General features: G+C 43.8%; 2 protein-coding genes across 2 annotated transcripts; one reads left to right on the top strand and one right to left on the bottom strand.

The window, feature by feature from the left end:
- Window positions 1-9174: 9174 nt before the first annotated feature.
- Window positions 9175-17084, bottom strand: LOC142046324 (oxidized low-density lipoprotein receptor 1-like). The gene is made up of 6 exons (XM_075062477.1): window positions 17000-17084; window positions 14989-15087; window positions 13603-13752; window positions 11047-11104; window positions 9599-9781; window positions 9175-9313 (listed from the first exon to the last, which is right to left on the bottom strand). The coding sequence occupies exons 1-6, from the start codon at window positions 17082-17084 to the stop codon at window positions 9175-9177; spliced, it is 714 nt and encodes a 237-aa protein (XP_074918578.1).
- Window positions 17085-21941: 4857 nt separating this feature from the next.
- TMEM52B (transmembrane protein 52B) lies at window positions 21942-25913 on the top strand. Its single transcript, XM_032801210.1, has 5 exons — window positions 21942-21995; window positions 22677-22720; window positions 24160-24198; window positions 24656-24816; window positions 25669-25913. The coding sequence occupies exons 1-5, from the start codon at window positions 21942-21944 to the stop codon at window positions 25911-25913; spliced, it is 543 nt and encodes a 180-aa protein (XP_032657101.1).
- Window positions 25914-27734: the final 1821 nt, after the last annotated feature.

Consider the following 27734-nt stretch of genomic DNA (forward strand, 5'->3'; position numbering starts at 1 on the left):
GATGAAGACGGTTACAACCATTCTGTACCATTACTGGCGGAAGGAACTGGGAGTCATTCCTTTTTTCCGGCACCGGCGCAGCCTCACCTGGAGCCCGCAGGAGCACTCATGGGTTAGATAACAAGACAGTACCAGTCACTGACCATCTGTGGCACCAGGAAGGGAAGAGAGTGAATACTGCACTCACTGCTGCAGCATCGGCGTCTACCAGCAGCTTCAGTTAGACACAGACTAATTGAAACAGTACGTCAAGAAACGATTTCTTTCCCTTTTCTTTACTGGTGAGGGAGGGCCGACCCCGTAATGAGCGTGAGATATTACCTGAACCACGCGGACAAGTGTTTGAAAACTACAGCGCAGTTGGAGTTCAGCCAAAAGAATCGCAAATTACTTCATTTCGGAGGATGTAGATGGACTGTGGGTATCTGGGCTCAAGTCCCCCCCCAATACCACGATGAGCGTCCGATTGGAGTCTCTGGCTTCCGTTTACACTTGTCACGCCACATGTATAAGAAGTGGAAAATTTTTATCAACGCTTTGCCATTTCCGTCTTCTGTAACGAGAAGCTTGATAGAAAGATTTGTTTCCCCATTACAGCGATCGATCCGTGTCTCCTGTCCGGTCCAAAATGTGAGAGCTCTTATAAGTTTGGAATTTGAAGCAGACAGCTGCGTTGCAGACACGGATGTGAATTCACCGATCTTTCATGAGGCAATGGGAAAGTGGCAACTGAACAGAAATGAACAGTGGTGTGTTCTCCCTTCGTGTGTGTGTGGAGAAGTGAGGTAAAATAAAGAAAGAAAGAAAGGCCTTTACACTGATTTACCTAGTGGGAAATGTGTGCCAATGCATCGTGTGGTGCACTGGCTAGAGCGGGCTAAAAGCTGTCACCGCAGCGAGTCCCAGACAGATTGAGAACTAAAAAAACGAAAAAAATGCAGCTAGAACGTGGGTAATTACGAACCACCAAGCGGGGTGAGTGTGTGTGGTGCCAGTCAAATTACCATTCGATATTGTGCGCCCAAGGCCACAACTAACCCTAATCCGACTATCAGAGGGATGGGATAACGGATTTAGTGTGGCTATTACTTGTGGTGGTCGAGGAGTTGGGACGGTGTGTGATACCAGATAAGTCACGAACTTTGCGAACAAGACCCTAAAAAAAGTGTGAAAAGAACAAACGGGGTGGTATCGAATAGAAAATAAAACAGCCTATGAGAATCCAGGTGCGGAAAAAAACAGGAGAAAAAACAAAAAGAAGAACGTGCAAAAAACGGAGGTACAGCAGGTGTGTGTGTGTGTGTGGTGTTAACGCCCAGAATGGAGCTAAAAATCAAGAGATTTTGTGGAGGCAAGGAGTAAGCAGGTATGTGGTGGGTGGAGGTGTGTGTGAGCCGGACGTGTCAAGTGTCAGCTCCTGTGATGCTGCTCCTAACCCAGGGCTCCTCACAAGTGATGTGTGTCCTCTCATGGGCTCCGTCCCCAGATGACGGTGGATATGTGGTGCGTGGTGTTTGTGGTGTGGAGAGAGCTGTGTGGTTGTGTGGAATGGTGACCAAGAAGGTGTGTTGTCGCCAGCTGTAGGTGTGTGGGTGCTGTGTGTGTGGGTGTGGGTGTGAGGCTGCAGGGTGTGTGCTAGCAGGTCCGACCGTTGTGTGCAATGGTGCGGGCCTTATTAAGGTATGTCTAGCAAGGTGTCATCTGTATTACCTTGGTGCGACCGTGTGGGTGTGTGGTGCGGGTCACTCAGGGAACAGAAAACTACTCACCCAGTGACCAGTATATTTGCCCTCTACCAGACTCCTGCACCCCACTGGCCTGGGTCTGTCACAGTATCTAAAATAGATTATCATTAAAAGTGACATAAATCTTCAACTCAAAAAACTTTTGGAGATGCAATAGTAGTTCTGGGAGGTTAGTAGGGCTGTCTAGAAATTGGGAGATAGTGGAGAAAATCTTCCTATTAATAAAAAATACTTGCTATTTAGAATGTATCCCTGAAATAAATTCACAATCATTTTAGGAGAAATCCAAGTTAGTCCAATTTTTAAAAAGCGTTTGGCTTTTGAGTGACATTGACAGGGACAGGTATGTAATTCATGCGTATTTCCCTGTAGTGACAGCCAGGGCCGTCTCTACCATTTTTGCAGCCCCAAGCAAAAACAAAAAAACTGAACTATCCGGACTGCGTCGCCCCAAGAATGGATGGAATGCTGCCCCTTAGCATGTCCCGCCCCAGGCACGTGCTTCTGCCACTGGTGCCTGGAGCCGGCCCTGGTGACAGCCTGAACACTTGTGTTACTAGATTTTATAATGTTTTAAAAGTTATTTGCAGTAAAGAAAATCAGTCTAAAATGTTCTCTAGTATTCAGGATAAAGCAATTCAGTATCTGCCCAGATGATATAATACAGAGAAATGAGCCCAGCTGGCACTTTATGGGACTTAGGGTTGGGTGGAGGGTTAAACCGGGTTTCAGTTCTTTATTTTCCTTTCCTTATTTGTTTTGTTTTGTTTTCTTCAGTAGCCCTTAGGAGACGTGGGTGAGCTGTGCTCTTTTTTATCAGTATTTTCTACATAGTACTGAATTCCTGATGTTCCCATAATGTAATAAGTTCTGTATGGAGCTTGTAGAGAGCAGAGAGTGTTATGTTATTGGAATTCCCAGTTCTGTTCTCTCCTGCTTTGTTTTACACATTGTGCGTGTTTTACATTAATTACTCTATTGATCTATGGGGACTTGATAATTATTCTGCAATAGTGTGCACCCAGTATTTACAGGTGCACATTGGGATATGTGCTTTCATATTGAACTTACTAATACAAATTTGTGGGTATTGTATAGCGCCTGTCCATTATTTGGCACAGAAAAGAGAAAAATCTAACTCTTGCACAAGAAATCTACAGCCTGTGTTTGCTTCTCTCCTCCTAGGAACCAGGCTATGCAGAGAATGGCTGGAGCTAATTTCTCCATCAGAAAAAGCAAAGCAATATTGTAAGTGGAGAAAGGATTTGGGAGTTATTCTCTTTTTAAGTGTGGACCCACAGGGTAAAGAGTCAACCTGGGACAGGTGGGTTGTAAGAAGAGTGTTAACTATGCAGTTTTGTGAACATGGTAACAGAGATGGAACTCAGGTGAAGATCTTCCACGTGCATCATCTGGTTCTGAGCACCCACACTGTATTGGGTGCTAATGTTTTCACAGTACTGTGTGGAGGCAGACAGGCAGAGCTATAAGACCCCCATGCAGAGAAAGCTGGGTTGATCTCAGAGTCATCATCAAGGTACTATATGAGGAGAAGAGAAGCTGGAAGGCAATGGGGACCAGAAACAGGTATCCTTCTTCCACAGGTTCCTTGGACAAGGAACACCCATGACCCATCTCCTTATCCTCCCATACTCTTAAGCAAAAGCCCATTCTTTGCTGACATTTGCCTCCAACTTTTTCTCATACCATCTCCAAAACCTCCTAGCACAGACCATGGTACACCTTGCACATGCCCAAATTGTATGACACGCACCATCTATTTCTCCATTTCTGTTCCCTCTCACACTGCTGTGATGACTCTGAGAAATATGTCCTGTAAAAACAAAATCTAGTTACCATCTGCTTCCATGGTGCCTTTAGTCAATATGTGATGTCCAGGGATGGTTTCCTCTCAATTCTCTCCAGCTCACAGAGTGAGCTTCTCTTCCAGTGATATATATTGGTTTTACTCTTTCAACTTCCGTGCCTCCTGTGGGGCAGGGCAGAAGACCAGGAGCAAACAAGCATCTCCCTTAGGAACTGAACAGGCTCTTTCCTAGAGTTTCTAACCCTTGAATAAACTATCACTAAATCCAGAGCTAGGGTAGGAGCTTCCTCACAGTCTGGAGCAGGGTGATGAGGCCTGAGGTCTTGCTTCCTTTCAGGGCCTCTAGCAGGTGTAGGCTCTTGACTGAAGCACAGTGGAAAATCTCATTGCATGGGGAATCCTGAGCTGGAGGCATCAGATCAATGTCATTGTGTTGGAGTCTCAAGTCCTGCCTAGAAATGGTGAGGACTTTTACCTTCCCTTCCCAGCAGTATTGGGGTCAGAGGAAGGGCTGTGAGAGGAAATTGTCAAGTAAAGAGCTACCTAGCAGTGCACAGTCCAGACAGGGAATCAGCAGGCAGTGACTCTCTGCCAATGAAGGCAGAGGCGACTGGAAACTCCAGTGCACCACACTCCCCAATCTGAAGAAGAGAGGGCAGTGGGTGAGTAAGACAGCCTGGCCCCTCTATATGCAAGGGGCTATGTGTTGGAGTGTATCAAACCCGTGGCAGCAAGGCAAGGGTAAAGGAGCTTCTTTGGGCATAGGAAGCCATGCTTCCTCACCTCTGCTTGGCCTGGTCCCTCTGGAGAGAGCATTTAAAAGGAAGTAACTTAGCTCAGTCTGGGCTGTAGCCTCCTGCCTGGAAGGTGCCAGGCTTCACATTGCTAGGACCGAGCCCCTGAAAGCCCATCGACCATGGGAACTGAAGGTGATGTCTCTCTGTTGCCAGCAAAGGAAACTTCTCAGATAGTTCAACAGAAAACCTGGCAGGGATTCCAAGTCCAGCCCAAGATGCCACCGGAGGGACAGAGACAAAGTTAGGAAGTGACCCAGGGAGCACATTTATGGGTATCAAGCCCTAAGCTCAGTACAAGGGTTACCGCTTCAAGGGGCCATGGGTCAGAACCTGATGGAGTAGGGCAGGCCCGGGTTCCCCTACCCCCTCACTTTCACCACTAGGCAAAACTAACCCAAGATATAATCGCTAGACAAGGCAGCCACTGGATTCTTGCCATTAGGCGTTACACCTCAGAGTACATCCACTAGGCCATACTTCTGGCCCCAGAACACACAGCCAACCCTTGACAGATTATTTGAAGGAAATGGTTACCCCAATGGGCATCAGGGGAGCAGGGAGTGATGGCCTCACAGATACTCTTGGGAACTTTGCAGTCAGGTCTGAAATTTGTGACTCAGGTTCATCTCCAGTGAAGTGAGTGATGGTCCCACTCACACCAGTGTCCTCCTCCTGGCACCCAAGGAGCTGCAGAGATCCTGCAAACTGGCCTCTCTGAAGAGGCAGTAGGGGAAAATTGAAGGTATGGCAAAAATAGACCTATTGCCATCTGGGCTCACACAGGAGATTTTGGCCCTAATCATGCGCAGCCAATGACCTAGCCAGTGGGGAGGCTAGCCTCCAGCCCCGCCCCTTATGCCTGGTGACCTGCCCCTCCCTCTTTCCTTTTACCTCCACCTCTGCAAGAGCCCAGAGCACCCCCACCATGGTCCATGGCCTCAGCCCAGCCCCAGTGCACTGGGTGGCCACCCCCAGCCCAGAGTGCTGGGCAGCATGGTCTGAGCTCCCACTGCCCCAAGTCCATGTGGGAGGCAGGCTGGCCAGCCCCAGCCAGCCTGGGCCAGGGCAGAGTGTCAGGAACTGCAGGAGCAGACCTGGGGGCAGAGCATGGGCAGGGCCATGCCAGGCTGTTTGGGGAGGCACAACCCCCCCCAGCCAACAATACCCGCTGCCCATGGCCTTAACTCTGCATATGTGCCATGGAGGCAGCATGACGGCACTCCTATCACTGGGCAGCAAAATGTCCCACATGTGTGTGAAGCCTGTTCTGGAGCTCAAAGGCAGCCCACCTCCCAAGGCAAGGGTTCAAGTCCTTCCCAGTCCCAGCCCATAATGACATCTAGGGAGCTGCAGAGTCCTTTAATGGGAACATTCTGAGGCTGTGGCAGGAGGAGATCTTTGTTAGCTGGGCTCCTGCAGGAGCTCTGGGGACCTGCCACTGCAGATGTGCCCTGGAGGCACCATGAAGATTCTCCCACCAGAGGGCAGAAAGGTCCTGCGTATGTATGGAGCCTGATCTGGACACTGAGGGCAGCCCATCTCCCAAGGTGAGGGTCCTGATGACCCCAGGCCTGGCTTCCTGGTCATTGTTCTAGAATGGGAAAAGCTTCCAGGAAGACATGGAGGAATAGACGTTGAATACTAACACTAGGATTGCCAAATTTCTAATTGCACAAAACCAAATACCCTTGCCCCACACCCTGTCCTGACCCTTCCCTGAGGCCCCTCCCCTACTCACTGCAGCCTGCCTCCCTCCATCATGTGCTCTCCCCCACCCTCACTCATTTTCACTGGGATGGACCAGGGGGTTGATATGCAGGAGGCGGGTGAGGGCTCTGGCTATGAATGCAGGTTCTAGGGTGGGACTGGGGATGAGGGGCTTGGGGTGCAAATGGGGGCTCAGGGCTGGGGTAGGGGGTTGTGGGCTCTGGGAGGGAGTTAGGGCGTGGGAGGGGGTTCTGACCTGGGGCAGGGAGTTTGGGGTGTGGTGCCAGCTGGGTGGTGCATTATCTCTGGTAGCTCCCGGTCGGAAGCACAGTGGGGCTAAGGCAGGCTCTGTGCCTGCCCTGGCTCCGCACTGCTCCCAAAAGGGGCCGACAAGTCTGATCCCTAGGCGGCTCTCCATGGTGTGTGCTGCCTGCACCCGCAGGCACCTCCTTGCAGCTCCCATTGGTTGCAGTTCCCAGGGGTAGTGGTTCCTGGGGGCAGCACGCGGAGCTTCCCTGATCGCCCCTTCGCTTAGGGGTCAGATATGCTGGCTGCATCTGGGGAGATGCGCAGAGCCAGGGCAGGCAGGCAGCTTGCCTTAGCTCTGCTGCCTTCAGACTATATTTTTAATGGCCTAGTCAGCAGTGCTGACTGGAGCCTCCAGGGTCTCTTTTTAATAAGGCATTCCAGTCGAAAATCAGACACCTGGCAACCCTAACTAACACAGTCTCCTTCGTAGCCCCAGACTGTAATTGCAAGCCCTCACTCTCTCCTTCCCAGCCACAGGCCTCACCTCCATCACTGTCTCATCCTCGGCTCTGGCCCATAACACCAGCATCCCTCACTGTTTTCTCCCGTAATTCAGTCCCTCACATCAGCCTCACTAAGTAAGCACTGGCTCTTTCTGACCACTAAATCCAGCCTGTGTTTTTGGCTCCTTCCTCAGTCTAGCACACTAGCCCCCCCGCCCCAGTGCCCCTTCTCTCCTGCCCTGGCTCTATCTATTGGTCCCCATTTGTGTCTCTTTCCTTCCCTCTCCAGTTACATGGTGCCCATCAGAGCCTCCTCTGCTGCCAGGGCTTTAACATCAGCCACTTCAGACTCCCCTGTCCTCCATGTGCTAGAACATGAGTCCCTGTCAGGGTCCCCACTCCTGCTATGGAATGAAACTGCGCCTTTTTTATTACAGCATAAAACACTGGACATTAGAAAAGTACTCTGCCTGTAACAGTCACCTCATTCCCCTTCTGTGCCCACTATGTCTCTCACCAGCCATTCTGAGACAGCACTTCTGAGGAAGAGCACAGCCATCTTTATTTCTATGGCTTGGTACAATAGTAGGGTGACCCTCACCTTTCGCTGTCTGCCCTGACCTCAGATCTTAGTTTTCACTGAGTACATCAGAAGGGTATCAAATATACACATGGACAATTAGCAAGAACTCCTGGTAACAGCATCTAATTAATTTTTGTGGGTGTTTCCAAGCAGCTTTGGAGTTGATCAGTGCCGTGGAGATAAGAAATCCATGTCTCTGTCTCACCTCTGCCCACTCAGCCTCTCAAAGAGCTGCAGATGTGTGTGGGTCACACAGGAGGGTTCTGTGGTGATAGCGCTTTCCACAGTCAAATTGCTTACAAATTTCTGATCCTTGAGGGCACCACGCACCGTGGCTGTCTAGAAGCACACATTACACGAATTATCACCATCAGTATTTATACATGTAAAACTCATAGTAGATAGACTGGAAAATTGAATTTGGGGAAGCAATTAAGCAAACCTGATGCACACCAAGGAAATTGCCCTGCATGGATACTGCATTTCTTCATTAATCACCAGAAGCAAGACAAAAATAGTTCATTAGTACTGGTATTGCCTACCCCGGGCATTCAAAAGTCATGAGCCAAGCCTTCAAAATCATGGGATTTGCTCAAAAACCATGAGATTTTTGGAAAATAAATGTTGGGTTCTTTGTATTTGCTTTCTGGTTTCTAAGCCATTAGGGTGAACTCTGGACATGTTTTCAAGCTTTTCTCTGTAATCATGAGGGCTAGAAATGTACTCTTTTTTTAATTAAAGCTGAGATTCTGTTGCAATCTCTTGATTCCAGTGGCCAGGGCCAGATATCAAATATTGTCATACTCACAATAAAATGATGAGAGTTGACAGCACCGAGTACCTAAGGAGTGTTTTTATTTTTAAATTCAGGAGAACTCAGGATTGGTCTAACTCTGCTCTCATTGAAGTTACTTCACTTGGAAAATCTACCCTTTAATTTTGTTTCAAATGAAAGCTTGTACTCTACAGAAAATGACTTGGCACCTACAGACTGACCCTTTGGTGGTGTATCAGCAGGAAGCACTGGGGGACCTTCTCACTTTGTGTGTTAGGTTCTCTCCATATAGCATATCTCTACATCTTTCCCTATTGTTTTCTATATGATTTTGTAATATGTTTGGGTCAGTTAGTCAAGCTATCCCTCCTTCTCCAAGCAGGTATCAGCAAAGGGTAGGCATTGACAGGGGCGGCTCTAGGTATTTTGCCGCCCTAATCATGGCAGGCAGGCGGCCTTTAGCGGCTTGCCTGTGGGAGGTCCCTGGTCCTGCGGATTCGGCAGCACACCTGCAGGAGGTCCGCCAAAGCCGTGGGACCAGCGGACCCTCTGCAGGCATGCCACCGAAGGCAACCTGCCTGCTGCCCTTGCGGCGACCAGCAGAGCGCCCCCCGTGGCTTGCCGCCCCAGGCACACTCTTGGTGTGCTGGTGCCTGGAGCTGCCCCTGGGCATTGAGACTAGACTCTGGTGAGAATCAGTGAGAAACAGGAGAGTGTGAGTTGAGTACTGTTGAGTGAAGAAGAGCTGGAAAGGAGCTGCTGGAGGAAGGCTCAAGGGTGAATCTAAAGGACTAGCTAGTGTGTGCCAGAAGACGATAAAGTACAACTTTGGTGATCCCTAAAATTAACCTTGACAAGTGAGTTCAAACTGCGCACTTGTTTTTTCTTTGTCATAAACCCCAGAGGCAGAGACAACTCCATATAGAAGCATCTCAGGATGTGTCTTTCTCTGGAGATCTGCACCCCACATCTGTCTGATTAGCCCAGTCAGGCAGTCCCCACTGAATTAGCCACCTTCTCACAAATGCAGAACTTGTATGACCCACACTCCACAGTGTTAACATTTGCACCTTGAATTGACACACAGATTGGGTAAAGACCGGAACTGGCTTCTGGAATCCGAAACCTGGAATAGAAAGTCACAGTTTATAACCAGCTGCAGCCAGCTTCATGTGGTAAAAATCACTAATCAACATTATATGAGCCCAACCAGTGCCACCCCTTTGAACTCTAAGTAGAAGTGCGTTAAGGTAAGTCAGTTGTCAAGTACAGTCTGTCTGTACCTGGTGGGCATGTGAGTGATGGATGACAAGGAGGTTGGGTAAGTGAGTGAGTGAGCCCATAATTAAGGATCACTTCTTCCTTCTTCATAGCTAGAATTTGAACAGTTTCTAGCCATCCAGAGACTTACAGGTCAGTGGAGAAAGCTCTGCCATCCTCCCATAACCAGGATCCATCAGCTCCTTTGCGGGATAAGGCAATCCAGAAAGAATAGGAACTATAAGACTGTGCTGATCTTATTATGAAACCCTGTATGGAAACATAAGCAAAGCTCTGAATCATATCCCTTCCACGGCCAGTCAGAACTGGAAGGCTGCAAAGGGAGAGAGGCACAGAGAGAAAGGAAACTCATTGGTTTCAGGTGTTTATAACAAAGGCTTGTTTTGCAAGGAAATCTGCCTTGGGTTTTCCAGTTCCAGCAGTTAGTTCTATTTCACAGGCAAGGTGAGGTGCTGAATGCCCTCAATAACTATGGGCTCAGCACTTCTCAGGATCATGTAATGGGCCTGGAAGAATTCTTTCCATCAAACTCTGAGTACAGCAGTGATGAGGGAAGTGAAAGGTCTTAGCTCTTGAGATGAGCTTTGTCTGGTGTTCTGGTTAGGTTGGCCAAAATAAGAGTAATCAAATCACATGCTTCAGGGTTTAAACTGATCACCAATGGGAGTCTGGGAGGAATTTTCCCCACAGTGAACATCTTTGTCTTCCCAGTCAGGTTTGCTTTCATGTATTACATTCTGCTTCATCTGGTATTGGAGGGATCAGGAAATGAGATGGTCTGGGTGTTTTGATTTGAGAGGTCAGGGAGCATGATGACAAACTAGACTGACTAATTTTCTAATGCAACAAGGCAAGAGATGGAAAAGCAGCCAAGTGTAGGACTAGCGGTCTGTTCCAATATGGCTGGATATGGATATCAAATAGAACTTCTAAATGATCTCCTGAAGTTTGGTTTGAGGTGGGATAAGGAAGTACATGGAACAGCTTTTATCTGGTAGGGCAAGTCCTATGGCCCGGATCCTTTGATAGATATATATAAGCATAATTCACTGGTCAGTGGAATGACACTGATTTACATCAGAAAAGGATGTGGCTCTATGTTCCTATATTTCTGAGTCTGAGCACCATCTCCTGCATTTCTCCTCCACTCAGTTGAACATTAGAAATAAAAAAAAGTACCCTTAAAGTAGATAGAAAAATGAACCATTACCAGCTCTTCCTTACTCTCTATCTTAAGAAATCTGGAATTCAGGGAAGAACAAAGAGCTTTGCTTTCTTGCCAAGTTTTCCATTTGGTAGAAAGGAAGTAACAGTCCTCTCCATGCTGTAGCCAGTTCTCAGGGCAAGGGCTGCATCTATGTCCTTGAAAATAAAATACCATATCACCATGCTTATCAATAGCAGCATCTAGAGATTTCCCTCTAAAGGATCACAAAAACACTCCACAAACCGTATAATGGAACAGCAATAGCCACTGTATAGTTAAGGCTGCAGCTAAGTCAGCCAAATCACCAAGAGTTTGGCTGAGCACTTAAAAACCAACATTGAAGAGGTTCCTACAGCTCTGGTAATACTAACCCGTTTAGAGTTTGATCAGATCCACCAAGGCTAACATCTCTATTTTCACAAATGAGACCTTGAATGCACACAAGCAATGAGAGCCTCCTTTTATGTCTCAGCTGAGCCAGTACATCCATCAGCACAATGACTTTGTGACAGAGCACTACCTTTTCCCCAGAGAAGATGGGGTTAACTTCAGCCTGTCTTCCCCCTTAAACTTGCACTCATGCCTTCATGCCTGTAGAAGAGTATGAGAGAAGGCTGCTCCTGAGAGCCTTTGGGCACGCTGGGTGTCAAAGACACAGGGACAGAGACTTACCATGGGAGTTTTCTATTTACACGTGTGTGTGTGAATTAATTTCTTAGAGCTGGTAGGAACATTTGAAGTTTTGTTGAAATATGCTGCTTAGTTAAAGCTGAAATGTCTGGGTAAAATGTAGCAGTTTCAACAACGTTTTTACTAGGAAGGCTTTTTGAGAGCATGTCCCTCATGTATAGGCTGGCGGTTAGGGCAATGGCCCGGAATACAGGAGACCCAGGTTTAAGCCCCACCTCTACCTAATTCATAGGAGAGTTTTTCATCCCAGATCAGTCTGGGAATTGAACCTGCTGTGTCTCCCACATCAGTGCCCTACCCCACAAGCTGTACATACCTCTTCCTTAACTGAAAAGCTCAAGTTTTGACCCGACAGTGGACAATGACACAATTTCATTCTTGTGAAAACATTCACAAGCTTTTATCTTTGTTCTGGTGTGGAATGAAAACAAAATCTGAAACCTCAAAATTGCCGACAAACAGAATTGTTGTCCCATTATTTTATTTATATTTTCCATAGCTCTATTATCTTTATTTCTTGTTTGAAACACTGGGCCTGATTCTCATCAGGCGTGCACATTATGAAGCCATTTACACTTGTGCGACCATTCTGATTTGGTAGCATTTCATATCCACTTTGCACTCTTTTTGTACAGGTGTAGATGATGGCACAAGGAGGAAATCAGGAGAGAATCAGACCCATTATTCCCTAAGAAGAAACCTTTACTGTTAGTGACTTTGTTTATTCCTTTCTACCATGCCATTTTGTTAGCTGATTTCCCCTTGAACATCAAACAGAGACTCTGGTTCAACGCTGAAGTCAGAAAGCAGCAATCAAAATATTGGATTGTTTATCTGATCCTCGTGCAGACTACTCCAAACCAGGGCTGCCCAGAGGATTCAAGGGGTCTGGGGCAAAGCAACTTCAGGGGCCCCTTCCATAAAAAAAAAGTTGCGGTACTAGAGAATCCTATATTCTCGTGCGGACCCCTGCAGGGCCCAGAGCCTGGGGCAAATATCCCCACTTGCCCTGCTCCCCCACCCTGCTCCAAAGCAAATAAATTTGCAAAATTCCTGCATCTGGTTGGGTTGGCAGTACAATAATGAAAACACTCGTTCTCTTGTGGTAATTTGGGAGGTCCAATTCTGGTTTACAGATGGATGCAGGAATTGTTTGTTTATTTATTTATTTATTTTTAAAGAAAAATGTACCCAAGACTATCTGGAGAGCTCAGAAAAGGTTCAGGGAACATGGTTCTTGTTTTGGGATGGTTGTTTCTTTCTGTATAGTGGTTCACCCATCTGTAGTTCACAATACAATTTTGTATTGCTACAAATCTATAAGTAACTGGGAATGTCATAGTTGCCAGTGTATACCCTGGCTTCTCAGGACTTCATGCTGGATGGTAATTAGGATGGAACAATGTGGAATATTGCACCTTTATGATCTGATTTATTTTTATTTTCTTTCTAGGAGACTGCTGCTATTTTGTGTTCAATTTAGAGGCAGCCTATTACAGAGGGGATTATCACACAAACTTTTGTTCAATCTGCTCTCCTGCTTCCCTTTTTTTATTGTAAAATAAAAGTGATGTAGACTGATAGTATATGGTTGCAATATGTGTATGGAAAACCTAACAAACTCAGATTTTCCTTCATGAAAAGACCAAGCCCATACTGAATAAGGGATAGAAAAATCACCAGCATAGGGTCTATTAAAACAGTTGAGTTTTGCTCACATCCAGTAGAGAGCAGTGATGCTCACACTAAGGTTTTCATTAACACATACTAGAAAGAGGCTGCTTTGAGGAGATCAATGTATTCAACAATTAGAGCTACTCAGGAATTTTCTGACAAAATATGTTTTCTTTGGACAATGCTGATTTATCAAAACAAAAACTTTTCACAGAAAAGGGTCAGTTTTGACAAATCTGAGGATTCAAAATCTTTTGAAAAGAAGTCTTGAAATTGTCAGAATGTTCCATTTCAACATTTTCTAAATAAAGACTTTCATTTTTTGTTTTCAAATTTTAGTAATTTATATTTTTAAAAGGAACAGTTTTAAAAGAGTGATATCAAAATAAAATATTTTGATTTGACCTGATCCATTTTTTTTTTCAGTTTTTTGGTTCATGAAAATTTTCTAGATTTCAATGTTTCATCCTTAGAAAAGTTTTTTTTTCATAAATTCTTATGGGATGGGAAAAAAAATTTCCTGCTCAGCTCTACCAACAAGCACTCCCTAGAAAAAAAATTACCTCTGTAGCTTGCCAGTTGCTGCACAGTCTCCGAAAGGTTTAGGTTCTGCACTTGGAGAAACTCCAGCTGCTGGGTGAGGTTTCCCAGAATTTCCCTTTTCTGGGTAAGGTTTTCATGCCATTCACTCACTAGATGGGAAACCTGAGTGACTTCAATTCACAATACAACTAGAATGAAATTGTTCCATTTAATATTAGAGTATGTTATATATTTGCATATGATGTATATATAAATGTATATATGTTGAACAAAAAGGCATCCTTTTAAAAGTGGAACTTAAATCCTAGTAAGGAAAACATAAGAAGCATAAACTCTGGCAAGTGAAGTCTAAACATATAATTAGGAAGGCCAAACAAGAATTTTAAGAACAGCTAGCCAAAGATTCAAACAGTAATAAGAAAAAAATTTTTTTTAAGTATATCAGAAGCAGAAAGCCTGCAAAACAGCCAGTGGGACCACTGGATGATCAAGATGATAAAGGAGCACTGAAGGATGATAAGGCCATTGCAGAGAAACTAAATGAATTCTTTGCATCAGTCTTCACGGCTGAGGATGTGAGGGAAATTCCCAAATCTGAGTCATTTTTTTAGGTGATATATCTAAGGAACTGTCCCAGACTGAGGTGACATTAGAGGAGATTTTGGAATAAATAGATAAATTAAACAGTAATAAGTCACCAGGACCAGATGGTATTCACACAAGAGTTCTGAAGGAACTCAAATGTGAAATTGAAGAACTACTAGCTGTGGTTTGTAACCCATTATTTAAATCAGCTTCTGTACCAGATGACTGGAGGATAGCTAATGTGACGCCAATTTTTAAAAAGGGCTTCAGAGGTCATCCTGGCAATTACAGACCAGTAAGCCTGACTTCAGTACCGGGCAAACTGGTTGAAATGGTAGTAAAGAATAAAATTGTCAGACACATAGATTAACATAATTTGTTGGGGAAGAGTCACAGTGTTTTTTGTAAAAGGAAATCATGCCTCACCAATCTACTTGGATTCTTTGAGGGGGTTAATAAGCATGTGGATGAGGGGGATCCAGCGGATATAGTGTACTTAGATTTTCAGAAAGCCTTTGACAAGGTCCCTCACCAAAGGCTCTTAAGCAAAGCAAGTTGTCATGGGATAAGAGGGAAATTAAGCCTCATACCCCAGCTCCCTGGAAGCATTTGAAACATGCATTATCCCTGCTTCAAAGACTATGAAACTGAGGCACAGAGAGATTGGACTAAGCTCCCAGACAGCAAGGAAAAGTTTCCAGATCCGCTAATGCCCAAGCTGTACCTGAACCACAAGACTGCATTTCCTCTCCTTAGTTTATTTCAAAACATGTTAAGAGTTCACACTGAATTTTTAGCCCAGCTTCCCTGCTGATACTTACACTTCACACTCAGGACCCCAGCTGTTACCAGCAAACCGAAGCAGAAGATCCCAAGAATCACTGTGGCAAGTCGCCAATAAGGAGATGGAGTGGGAGATTCTGAGATAAAGAAAAGGAAGGGAATCGACAAATATATGGATCCTCTCACATCTAGGTCACCAGTTCATACATTGCCCCAAGTCAGCAGTGACTGAAGGTCATTCCTGTCTGATGGCTGTGCAGCTATGTGAAATGAATTGGTGGGTTCACTCCAGTTCATAGTAATACTTTAAAAAAAACTCACTTAATAATTGTGCTACTGATTGGCCCCTTCTTGAGCAGACAGATGCCAAGGACTGCATGAACCATGGAGACAGAAATACCCAGTGGCATTTATATATACGGATAGGTCCAAAATATTGAAATGGACAGAATAGAATGTAAGTGACTAACATATAGAAACACATAAATGTACGCATGTAAGAAAAAAAACCCTCCCCACCATATGCATTTGTTACCAAACACATATATATATATATGTCTAAAGCATGGCCAAGATTTTCAGCTGTGGTTACTGATTTTGAGTGCCTTCATTTTTGAGTGCCCAACTTGAGACACTTTGAAGAGGCCTAATTTTCAGAAATTACCTTCTGAAACACACATCCTCTGAAAATCAGGCCCCTTTAAAAGTGTCTTAAATTGGGCACCCCAAAAAATAGACATTCAAAATCACGTTTGAAAATGTTGGCCATATAAACACAGGCATGATGCACAGAGAGTACTGAAACATAGACATGCACGGAAATATACAGCTACCTACCAGCAATATGGAGACAAACAGAAATATGCGAACACAGATACTCAATGCATGCATAGCCATACACACACACACACACATACACTAATAAGCTGAGCTCTCATTTACTTCTCTGATTATTTATTTTTATTTATTTTTACTAAAGATGAAGAGTCTCAGCTGGAATATCAATTCCGTGTTGAAGTTCACCCTGTGAAATCCCGTGGATCCAAACAATCCAATATCTGGATTAACCATCCCCCATTCCCAGCTGTAAGGGGAAGCATTCTACAGAGTCTGACTTTATTTTCTATCTAAGATCCAAGGATCCTTCTGAGGGTTGGTAATGGGATAGCCACCAGATTGGCTACTTACAGAGAATTCCCCCAGGAAAGTGTTCCTCAGTCTTGTAAACTGATAAATTAAGATCCTGTAGGAATTTTGTTAGACTAATTCTTTGTTCCTCTAGCACCTTTAATCCTGAATGGTTCCAAAGCACTTTAAAAACTGTATATAACCTACAGAACAGGGATCAACCACACACACAGCACTGTTGTGAAGCTACACAGCATTATTTTAATAGACTCTGAAGTTAAAGGCCAAAGGGTCTTTTTCCAGCCATCTGTTCCATCCAGAATTATTCCCTACAGGATATTCTTAAGTGTTATGTCCAATTCAGTTTTAAATAACCCAATAATAATCCATCATTTCCCTTGGGAAGACTATTTCACTGACCTCTAGGAAATGATGCCTAATATCTAGCCCGAAAATATCTCTTTTTCCTTAACTTCATCCCATTATGCCTAGTTAGACCCCTTTGCCCCTACATAAAGAGTTCCTCTGCATTCTTGGTGTATACACTCTCCAGATACTTGTAGCTATTAGTCATATTCTTTCATTACTAATTGGTTAGCTAAGAGAGATATACTGTGTAACAAATTCTACCCCCATGCCACCCAAATGGCTTCAGTTCCAGTAATTTAAGGGGGATCATTTGTGTGCATATCAAGGGATAATATGAGTCTTAGCTCTTCTACTCTTTTCTGAAGACCAGCCCCACCAGCTTCTTAGCAGTATAGCCCCTCTCCCTCTAATTTGTCAACAGATTTCTGGCCCTGGAGCTGAATGCAGTTTTCTAGGAGAGGTCCCATCGGTGTCATACACAGAGGGACAGCACTGAATGCTGTATTCTCAGTAAGCAAGCTCACCGTATAAGGATCTACCCCACTCTTTTACCTTTTGCTTTGGCTTCATGGGGCTCCTGGTTCCTGGGCCGCTCCACTGTCATGAACTTCAGATCTGCATAGGTCACTTCAGCCATTTTTGGCAAGGTTCTGAGAGAAATCCAGGTTATGGCTCAGCACACAGAGGGAGAGACCGACGGAGGTACAGTTCTGGGTGTGATCCTCGAATGGTCAGAGTCATTAGAAATAAGAGAGTGATTCATCTACAAATCAGGCGGGGACGATGGCTCATGCCAGAATTTTATAAAACACAAAATCTGGGACATTTGGGGAGCATGTTTTATACATTGTGGTAGCTTTTACATTAGATTCACAAACTGATATTTATTTATTCATCTGCCTCTGCAGAAGCACAGTGGGAATGGGATAGGGAGTCCTGCATTTCTTGGTTACTGCCATAAATGCATAGGGAGATTTATGGAGAGACAGAGAGAGTGAGCTGAAATGTGATTAATGGGAAGTGGGCTAGAGAGGGCTAGATTCAAACTGTGCTTTACAGATTTCTTGAGACTTCACTGCAATATGTGTTCCAATTCTCAACTTTATTATACAATTATTAACACTCAGTAAATTCAAACAACAGTGCTCTTCAATGCTCCCAGTCCTCACTAGTCCTGTGGAGAACAAGATTCCAAGCCTGAGAACTGAACTGGTTCTTCTAGGTGCTTTTGTGCTCCTGCATGGAGTTCTGACTCCTAGGGTGTAGCAGATCCAGTTTTCATAGCCAACATCCCACCTAAGGACTAAAGAATCAGAATTGAAACTCAATCCAGGTCTTTCATCAGGCAACTCAGAGCACTAACTGCAGTAGGCATCAGGCCCAGTCCTTTCAGTGCTGCCAGCTCCAGAAAGTGTGATACCAATATTAGGAATAAATACTGATTCTCTGCGGTTTACAAATGAGCTGCACCATACCAGAGTCCAGCTTTACTATTTGCAGAGCCCCAAGCCACCGGAAGAAGGAACTCTAGACATGAGTTGCCTTTTCTTCTGTTCCTATTACTTGAGGGTTGCTGGAGACCTGGAAATGTATTGTTTCCTGTCCCTCTAGTCCCACTGCTGCAAAAGAACGTATGGATGAGTTGCAGAACCTCCAAAACAGGAGGATCCCAAAATGCTTCTTATTTGATTGAGATTAAAACAGACCCTTAACCAGTCCTAGACTCTGTAGCAGTCCCAGCTGCTGCCTGTGAGAGATCAGGAATAGGTCTTGAAATTGAGTTTCTTGCATGGCAGCACATGGCACTAATTCAAGGAGCACAAGAACCCAGACTCAGTGGCATTCTCACTAGTTGTCACTCCAGGGGGCAACAGACCAGTATTGGGCAATGCAGAATGCTACTCCTTTGGTGGCAACAAGCCCTACTTCCACATCATTCCCAGACCTCACCAGCCCCAGGGAGTAAATGGTCAGAGGTCCTATTCTCCTGATGCAGTGAAACTCTTACCTCTTTCAGTAGGAAAAATGGGCGCTATGACCTGGACTCCATGGATTTCTTGCACAGCAGTGCAGACCACTAACTCCTAGCTCAGCCACCACATTGAATCTTCTGTGAGGTGGGTGCAGCAACCTGCTTGGAACTTGGAGGCTAAAGCACAGGTTGCAGGAGGAAGAGTTTAGAGAAGGCACCAAGAAGTCAGTCTGTATGCACATGGGCTAGAATGCTAGTTGCAGTTGCAGCATCTCTGTAAATAGTTTTCTCTTAATAAACAACCTGTTTTGTTTTACAAGCTGGAGTCCTTTTGTGTTATTACCCAGCATGTGGTACATGAAACAGTAGACATATCCTTTCTCGAACTACAGGAAAAAACAAATGGCTGTTATGAACCCCAAACTCTTTCCCATCTTCTGTTCTAAATTCACAAGGGAAATATCTTATGAGACTAAAGAAGCTGGCCTTAAAAAAAACAGTCCTCAGAAGGATAACAAAGCATAAGTAACAAGGAAATTTCCATTGACTTCCAAGAGCTGCATAATTGAATTTAATCAAATCTGGGAGGAGACTGAGACCTTCTGAGACTGCCTTGACCCAGGAGGGGGGGGGGTCGGTGGGTGGGTGTGTGTGTGTGTGTGTGTGTGTGTGTGGAAAAGGGGGAGTTCTCTGCTTGTTCACCAGCAAACTATGCTGTCACTGGAGCCCCAGTAGGAAGTATGAAGCTCACTCCTGAACATGTAATGAGCCCTTGAAATCTATGACAACAGCAGAACACATCAATAGGACAAGGATGTTTGTGAACAATTGTGTAAAGGGTATAATCACTTGCTTTAAACTTCTAAAAAGAGGGGAAATCTGGTGGAGAAAACTTACTTCAGTGTAAAACAAATCAAAGGAAAATAAAATTATGGGATAAATGAGCCAAAGTATCAAATTGAATGTGAATTATTCTGTCACTGTGTAATAGACTAATGAGGCCATGGTTAAATTACTATGCCCAATTATAACTATGGTATTACCAGAGGCCATAGAAATTAAAGAAATGGAGCCAACAGAATGAATGCGCATGTGTTCTCTGAAGGTCACAATTACTGGTTATAATGTTTCTCTTTCATTAGAGAAATGTTTATCACCTTATGTGATATTTTGCCAAATTTGATCAGTCTAAAATTGAAATTTTCTTCTAATACTAGCATTTCACTAAAAATCTGATTGATAATCTATTATCAATAGCTATTGAAAATTAAAACTAAAAACTGACAATTTGGATTTCAGTGGATGATTACATATGATGGACCAGATCCTCAGCTAGTGTAAATCAGCATAGCTCCACTGACTTTCAGTGAAGCAATGTTGATTTACATTAGCTGAATACCTGGCAGCTGTAAAGAACAGTACTGGGAAATGGTCATACAACTAGGGTCACTGTGAATCAGTTATAAATTCAATGATCCAGACTTGTTTTAAGATTTATTTCTAGTTTTCTAGGTTGTTAAATGAAGCTGAGTTGTAAAGTTGCAGAAAGATTGAATCCACGTTTATAATTTTCACTTGTTTTTTTTGGTTATTGTGTGTTGAACCACTTCAGCTCTAGGAGTTGTACACAGTGAAGGCTGTTCAGTGAAGGCTGTTCAGTCTTCTCATTTGAAACTTCCATAGTATATAGGCAAATTTAAAGAAAGGAAAGAACAGGAATCTGGAGCCGTCTGCAGATGGGAAAGAAACCTCTAGTGTGTTTTTGCATGTTTCTCCTTTGCACACCAGTATTCAGTATATAGGCCCAGATCATAAATTAATTTAGATAGAAGGGTGAGGGAGAGATGACCAGAAAGACAGACAGACAGATAGAAAGATAGCTATCTGAATAGCTAGAGAAGCCCATGACTCTTTTGGAGATTTTAATAGACTCATAGTGGATGGTTCTTAGCCCCTGTTTGCAGGGAATGTGTGTGTTATGTTTATGAATCGATTGGTTCTGCTCTTTGCCTTTAATAGCCATGACCAGGGCTAATGATTCACCAGCTTAATATGGAAGCAACGTGATTGCAACATGGAGTAACAAGTTCCACTAGTCTCTGCACTGCTCACTTCCTCAAACACATATTCATATACCAGTCCTGGATGGTTGCAGGGTAGGAATAATGACACATTACTGCAGAGCAATTTTCCTGTTTCAACTATTGGAAACAGTGTGTGTGAGAGAGATGCTAATTACATACATGGAAGCACTTCATAGATACCCGTGAGCAGTAATGTAATAGAAATCCAAAGTGGTTATACAAGAGGGAAAACAGCAGGTCATTAAAAGAGGCCTATTAAGTTAAATAGCTGGAGGGACAACTGTAATGTATGCAGCAGGAGAAGTAACAAAACATTCTCTACTATGGTAAAGGAGTTGTGGGGCATTGGCAGAGCTGTGAGGAGAGCATAGGACTGGAATAGCAGGGGGGCTGCAGGGCAGGACTGAGGGCAGCAGCAGAGTTGTATGGAAAGCCCAGGACTGGAATAGCAGTGAGGCTGCAGGGTTGGACTGAGGGACACTGGCAGAGCTTTGTAAGGCACTCAAGACTTGAATAGTGGAGGTTTCTGCAGGTCAAGGCTGCGTGCTTTGGTAGAGCTGGAAAGATGGGGGCCAGGATTGCAACAGCAGAGAGTTCTGCATATCAGGACTGAAGTGATCACCAGAGCAAAGCGGAGAGGCACCAGCTGAGTAGAAGGGAGCACTGCATATGAAGAGTGAGGTGTGTGTGAAGAAGTTTTTAGCTATTCCATGACACACACACACACCGTTCTGCCCATCCTGCGCCAGCAGGAATGTCCCAAGTGCAATGTGCTTTCCATTCTGATTCTGGGCTTCTGGTTAGACTCAGCAGCCCAGAACAGCAAAAGTATAATGATGGAAGGGTATTGCGGGAGGAGAACAGGAGGGGACATATCAGAGTAAAGCAGAAGGTGAACAAATGACCTTCAAACTGCACCAGTCTCCCTGGACGAGGGGGCGGGAAGAGAAGTAATTGGGAATGAATGAGGTCAGACCAGCTTCCCCCCATCCCCCACAGAAGAGAGCGCTCCATTCTCAGTTCTTTCAGGATCATGGGTACATTTTTCTCATTGACTCTCTGAGCTAGATCAGTTGGAAATAGCAAAGCTAAGAGACTGGCATCCTCAGTTCTTTTGCTGAAGTGACTGAATGGTGTTTGAGCTCTCTTCTAAAGGGAGAGAAAGAGAGTAACAGAGAGAGATAGACGTTGGCAGAGATATATAAACAGAAAGACAAAGAGAGAAGAAGGCAGACAGAAAACCAGAGTGTGCGTGAGAGGGAAAGACAAACCCAGAAGGGTGCAGAAAGCAGTAGAGTAAGAAGAAGAGAGAAGGAACTCACCCTGGAAAGGGAGTTTCCCTGCTCCTCACCCCAGTGTGAGGACTGGCGAGGATGAACTGAAATTAGGAAGGAGGCACTGGCCCTGAGCTACATGGGACAGCAGCTGTTTTTTCTTCATGGGGATCGGTAGCCCGCTTGTGACCCTCTCTGCTCTGGCAAGTCTCTCTTGGGTGAGTCACATCATAGGTTCCTCTTTGGCAGAGTTTGGCCTCTGCTGGGGCACTGTATTACATCAGAAAGTTCAAGGAGATTTGAGCCAAAGATAGATTTGAAATAAGAATTTCCCTGATACTTAAAAGTATTGGGGAAATAAAGTAGGGGCAGAGGAGAATTCAAAGCAGTAAAGAGGATGTTAGAATGTAGAACAAGTGGGGATAGGTGAAGCACGAGAATGGGGGTGGGGTAAATAAAATCTACATTGAGGAATGATAGAAAATGGGGTAACTGGAGATCCATCAATGCAATGTGGAATTCAAATTTGTAATGGACACAGTAAATAATACGATATTGATGGGTCTATGTTTTTAGACAGAGAAGGGAATTCAGATCTCTCATATAGGATGTAGAAAGCAGGTAATCATCTGTTCATGGAAAGAGAGAACAGAAGGGAATTTAGGGCTATAATGGAGGCAGGGGAAGGTAAAATATAAATTACATGTTTGCATGGGGGAGAAGAGAATTCAGATTTATGATGGTGTGGGTGAGAGGGACAAAAGAGGATGGGTAACCGTGAATCCACAGGTGGGGGCATTAGGATTGGCATTGGGGTGAATGAGAGAGATATTGAACACAGGACATCAAAGAGACTGAGCGAGGACAATTCACCCTGATGGCCTTTGCTCTCCTTGTAGTTTCCCCAAGTGAGATGTGAGGAAACCTGTGTGAATGCTGAACAGTGAGTATACACATCCTGCATTTTTTTCAGAAGAGGTTGATGAGGGAGTGACAGACATGGGAGGAATCTCAGCTGATGGCCTTGTCTCTCACCAATGGAGTTTGCTTTAGCTAACAGTGTTGGTAAATCTTGAGCAAGCATTTTCCAGGGCCAGAAAGTTTGTTTGTTAGATTTGAATTAACTAATTCTTAGCATACAATTTATTTGTCCTGTCTCTGTGCTTGCAAATTGTCTGCCTTCTCCCCTGCGCCCCCGGGGTGTTGGTTGTTTGAAGACTTTTGCTAAGAAATTATTGGGATTAATTTTTGTTCTCTCACTGTTTTGTAAGCAGTTCATTGTAAGGATTCAATATTCAAAATTCAGGCTGTATTAATTAGTTTTGATAGGACACGTAGATCAAGTGATATTGTTCGTGCTCCTAAAGGGAAGAGTTTAATATTTACTGGGTTTCCAATGCAAATACTCACCAGTAGGAATTTGAATGACTATATTGTAAATTCTGCTGTGAACATTCCTGCTAGGAAGGCTGTTTGCAGGAATATCAACAGAAAGTGAATGCAAAAGAAGTGTGAAAGTAGCCACAGAAAATTTAATATTTTATTTAGAAAAATGACTTGCAAAACATCTTTGTGATCTGTTTGTTCAACTCTACTAATCATAGGTAAATAAATGTGCAGTGCACCCACTTCCAAAAAGAGGGTGACAAATTAGGAGAGAAATTCGAAGAAAAAACAACAAAAATAGTGGGGCTGGAAGGGCTGATTTATGAAGAAAAAACAAGGAAAATGCAGACATTAGAACTTTCTACAAGTATCTGAAGGATGTAAATGGAATAACATAGCCAGGAGGTGTGTGTTTGTGAGGGGGAGAACTTGTAGCAAATGAGATGAAGTTGAATAAAAGAAAATTTGAGGCTGGCTGTTAAGAAAAAAATCCTAATAATGAGATTTATTAGACTGAAGAATAGTCTCCTCAGTGAGAAGTGGTGAAAGCTCCATCATGTGAGTCAGGGGCAGCTCCAGGCACCAGCACACCTAGCGCATGCCTGGGGCGGCAAGCCATGGGGGGCACTCTGCTGGTCGCCATGAGGGCAGCAAGCAGGTTGCCTTTGGCGGCATGCCTGTGGAGTGTCTGCTGGTCCAGCGGCTTCGGCAGACCTCCCGCAGGCATGCCGCTGAATCCACGGGACCAGGGACCTCCTGAAGGCAAGCCGCTGAAGGCAGCCTGCCTGCCGTGCTTGGGGCGGAAAAATACCTACAGTCGCCACTGATGTGAGTCATTTAAAACTTAGAGTAGAGACCAGTCTTCAATCTTTTATCAACTGGAGTGAAGATGGGACTTGGCATAGTAGACAAGCTAGGATCAAAAAGGGAATTTCTCCATCCTGTATTTCTATGATGTTATGTTGTTAACTCTTCCTTTCACCCTCTTTTTCTCAGCTGCTCAAGCACTGATTGGGTCCGTCTCTGGTACATCTGGTAAGTTTACACTTACATAAATATCGTTTGTATTTGTCACTTAAGTTAGCAAGCAATTGATAGAATTAAATCTGATCCTCTAAGTGACAAAAATTGAACAATTCAGCCATTCTACTCTTTACCTCAGTTCCCTCTAGTGTTTTGAAGGATGTATTGCGTTTTCCCATTCCTGCTGGATGCTATTAGTATTAGATAACACATTATCTTCAACAAACATAAGCATATCTCTTTCCCTCTTCTCAGTTAGGCACTTTTATTAAATGTATTAGTTTTGTTATAAGAAATTTAAGATTTATAACACTCATTATTTCACAGCACAGATGTGCAGCTGTTTTTTTCTAAAAAAGGACTGTCTGTTTAAATGTTAGTGAAATGAGTGTGATCACTTCTTAGAATCCATTCAATGTGTGTACATAAACAAGGTATGGCAATAACTCTGCTTCCTCTCCCTCTGCAGGCTGGTGGTGGCAATTGGTGGGCTGCTGCTTGTGTGTGGCCTGGTGTCAGCCTGCGTGAGGTGCTGCTGCCGGCAGGCAGGGGAGGAGTCGGGTTCCCATCCCTATGAGGTCACAGTCATCGCCTTTGATCATGACAACACTCTCCAGAGCACTATCAGTTGTGAGTGTGATCGTGCAGAAGCCAAGGTTAGGGTGACGAGACAGCAAGTGTGAAAAATCGGGACGGGGGTGGGGAGTAATAGGATCCTATATAAGAAAAAGACCAAAAAATCGGGACTGTCCCTATAAAATCAGGACATCTGGTCACCCTAGCCAAGGTAGATGTAGAGAAGGCTGAGAATCCTGGAACATATTCCAGAATCCAGAAACTGAATGTCTGAAAAATTCAGACCTCTGTATCCCATGAATTTCAAGGGCTAGATCTTCAGCTGGTTTAAGTCATACAGCTGCACTGAGGTAAATAGCACTACACTGATTTACACCAGCTAAGGAGCTGTTCCCTAAAGTCTAGAACTCATAACATACTTTAAAGTGCCAAATCCTAGAGCTCCAAAAGTTTGAAACTATGGGTTCAGGGATCAGGGCTGGTCTTAGCTGCATATGGATCATCATGTCACTTACTAGGGTAGTAGAGGGAGGGTCTTAACAGCTGGTGTATGGGCCAGGTTGCTCTTTGCTGGGGAATGGGACCATCTGTGAGTTGGGATTGGGGGATTTCATGGGATATATCTGGAAGATCCAGCTAGCTGGGAAGTAGGGAATGAGGGTGGGACACTTCTTTTGGTGGAATAAAGACAGGTCTAGCAGCTGAGAGAAGGATTTTTGGAAGGTGTAGGTAGAGGATGTTCTGATGAGAAGGGATGGCCTTGGAGAAGGAAGGTGACTGGCACTGAGGGTGTGTAGCTGGGAAAAGCCTTGCACAGCAAGTATATTTGTACTCTCTGTCTGGCTCATGTCTGGTATTTGATGGTTCCAGAGTTAGATTAACCTTTTCCAATCTCATCCCTTTCAGCTCTGCATTCTGTGTTTGGTCCTGCTGCCAGGAGGATATTGGCTGTTGCACGTTCCCACAATGCCGTGCTAGGATCACCACCATCCTGTGGATCGGAGACACCTCCAGTCTATGAGGAGGCCCTACATATGAGCAGGTTCACGGTAGCCCGGACTGGGCAGAGAGTCCCAGACCTGGCCCCAGTGCTAGAGGAAAAGCAACAGGCATCAGCTGTGAAAGATGATTCACAACAAGACCTCCCCTGATGTGAATGCACCCAATTTCATTTTTTTTACTTGGACAACAATGCGGAATGCTAATATTCAAGGAGAGGATCCAAAATCTGTTCTAGGTGGGCTCAGGAATACAGTTCAGGTTATTCTCCTCTTTAATTGAACGTCCTGAACCAGGAAAGAGAGTAACTCAATTTTCTAATGCTTTATGATCCATAATATTTTCATGGATCTTTCTTGATACCTCCCTGGGATCTTTTACTCTTAATTAGTTATTTTTATTCATTATTATTATTTATTACTTTCATTACACACATCAATAAGATGCCCATCACTGTAGTCTCTAGCACCATAGTTAGTCCTTGCATCAGGGCAGCAGGGTTATTCTGCTGACCCAGTCTGCTGGCAGGTGTCAGTGTCCTGCAGGAAGATGCTGACTGATTCCTGATGGCTCATTGTGGCAGGTGTGGCTTAGTCACTCTAACCGGGCTTTAAGGGAAGTGGGAATGGTTATTTTGTTAGAGGGAGACAGGCATAGGACACAGAGATCTGATGGAAGAATACTAAGAACAGCCAAGATTAGGGAAAGAACTTGAGGTGGAATGTGTGTTTTATTATTATTAATTATCTTATTAATAAAGACACACCACAAGAAAAGGATGAGTTTAATATTATACAGTGTTTATATTTTGAAGCAGGATGGTAACACCATCTGCTTATATAAAGTACATACCCGTGATAATATAACACTATAAATACATGCAGTGCTTTATAGACCATATTGAAAAACAAAGGGCCCAGTCCTGAATAGCTTATATTTGAACTTAAAAAAAAATGTGATATGTGGGATAACAGATCAGACATGGGAAGAGGCAGACACATTGCTGGTGAAATAAAGCTCAATTAATGTTTATCTGTATATTATTACTAGGATTAGAAGGATTAGATTTTTATCAGCATCAATTTCAACATAGATTCTCAAATGGACAAAAAATATTTCATCGATAATAATCAAAATTTACAGATATGTAAAATAAGAAAAATGCTGCATGAGAACTTATTAGAGTTTGATTCAAGGAAATTTGTGTGCTTTTAAGTCTTGTTGACAATTTTTGGTTTAATGGTCATAAAAATTTAACTGTTTTCCCAATGTCTGTCAATAAAAAAGTTGTCTGACCTCCCTCAATTGTCATAATTTCCTGCATTGGTGAAAATTTAAATAGATAAAAATTAGGGCTGTTGATTAATTGCAGTTAACTCACATGATTAACTAAAAAAAAATTAATCATGATTTTAAAAATGAATCATGCTTAATCACAGTTTTAATCACACTGCTAAACAATGGAATACCAATTGAAATGTATTAAATATGATTCCATGTTTTTCTACATTTTTAAATACATTGATTTCAATTACAACACAGGTTTCAGAGTAGCAGCCGTGTCAGTCTGTATCCACAAAAAGAACAGGAGTACTTGTGGCACCTTAGAGACTAACAAATTTATTTCAGCATAAGCTTTCATGTGCTACTGCTCACTTCTTTGGATCCGAAGAAGTGAGCGGTAGTCCACGAAAGCTTATGCTGAAATAAATTTGTTAGTCTCTAAGATGCCACAAGTACTCCTGTTCTAATTACAACACAGTATACAAAGTTGATAGTGCTCGCTTTATATTATTTTTTATTACAAATATTTGCACTGTAAAAATGGCAAATAAAAGAAATTGTATTTTTCAATTCATCTCATACAAGTACTGTAGTGCAATCTCTTTATCATGTAAGTGCAACTTACAAATGAGGATTTTTTTACAATCATATAACTGCACTCAAAAACAAAAGAATGTAAAACTTCAGAA

Source organism: Chelonoidis abingdonii, chromosome 1 (assembly GCF_003597395.2).
Source record: "Chelonoidis abingdonii isolate Lonesome George chromosome 1, CheloAbing_2.0, whole genome shotgun sequence".
Taxonomy (NCBI): domain Eukaryota; kingdom Metazoa; phylum Chordata; order Testudines; family Testudinidae; genus Chelonoidis; species Chelonoidis abingdonii.

Bases quoted from the DNA above. Each gene is read 5' to 3' on its own strand.
- LOC142046324 (XM_075062477.1), bottom strand. From the start codon at position 17,084: ATGGCTGAAGTGACCTATGCAGATCTGAAGTTCATGACAGTGGAGCGG. The intron at 15,088-16,999 runs GTAAAAGAGTGG...TCTTTATCTCAG, and splicing joins CCATGAAGCCAAAGCAAAAG to AATCTCCCACTCCATCTCCT. The intron at 9,782-11,046 runs GTTAGTATTACC...CTCCCTTTGCAG, and splicing joins TCTGATCAAACTCTAAACGG to CCTTCCAGTTCTGACTGGCC.
- TMEM52B (XM_032801210.1), top strand. From the start codon at position 21,942: ATGGGGATCGGTAGCCCGCTTGTGACCCTCTCTGCTCTGGCAAGTCTC. The intron at 24,199-24,655 runs GTAAGTTTACAC...CTCCCTCTGCAG, and splicing joins GTCCGTCTCTGGTACATCTG to GCTGGTGGTGGCAATTGGTG. The intron at 24,817-25,668 runs GTGAGTGTGATC...CATCCCTTTCAG, and splicing joins TCTCCAGAGCACTATCAGTT to CTCTGCATTCTGTGTTTGGT.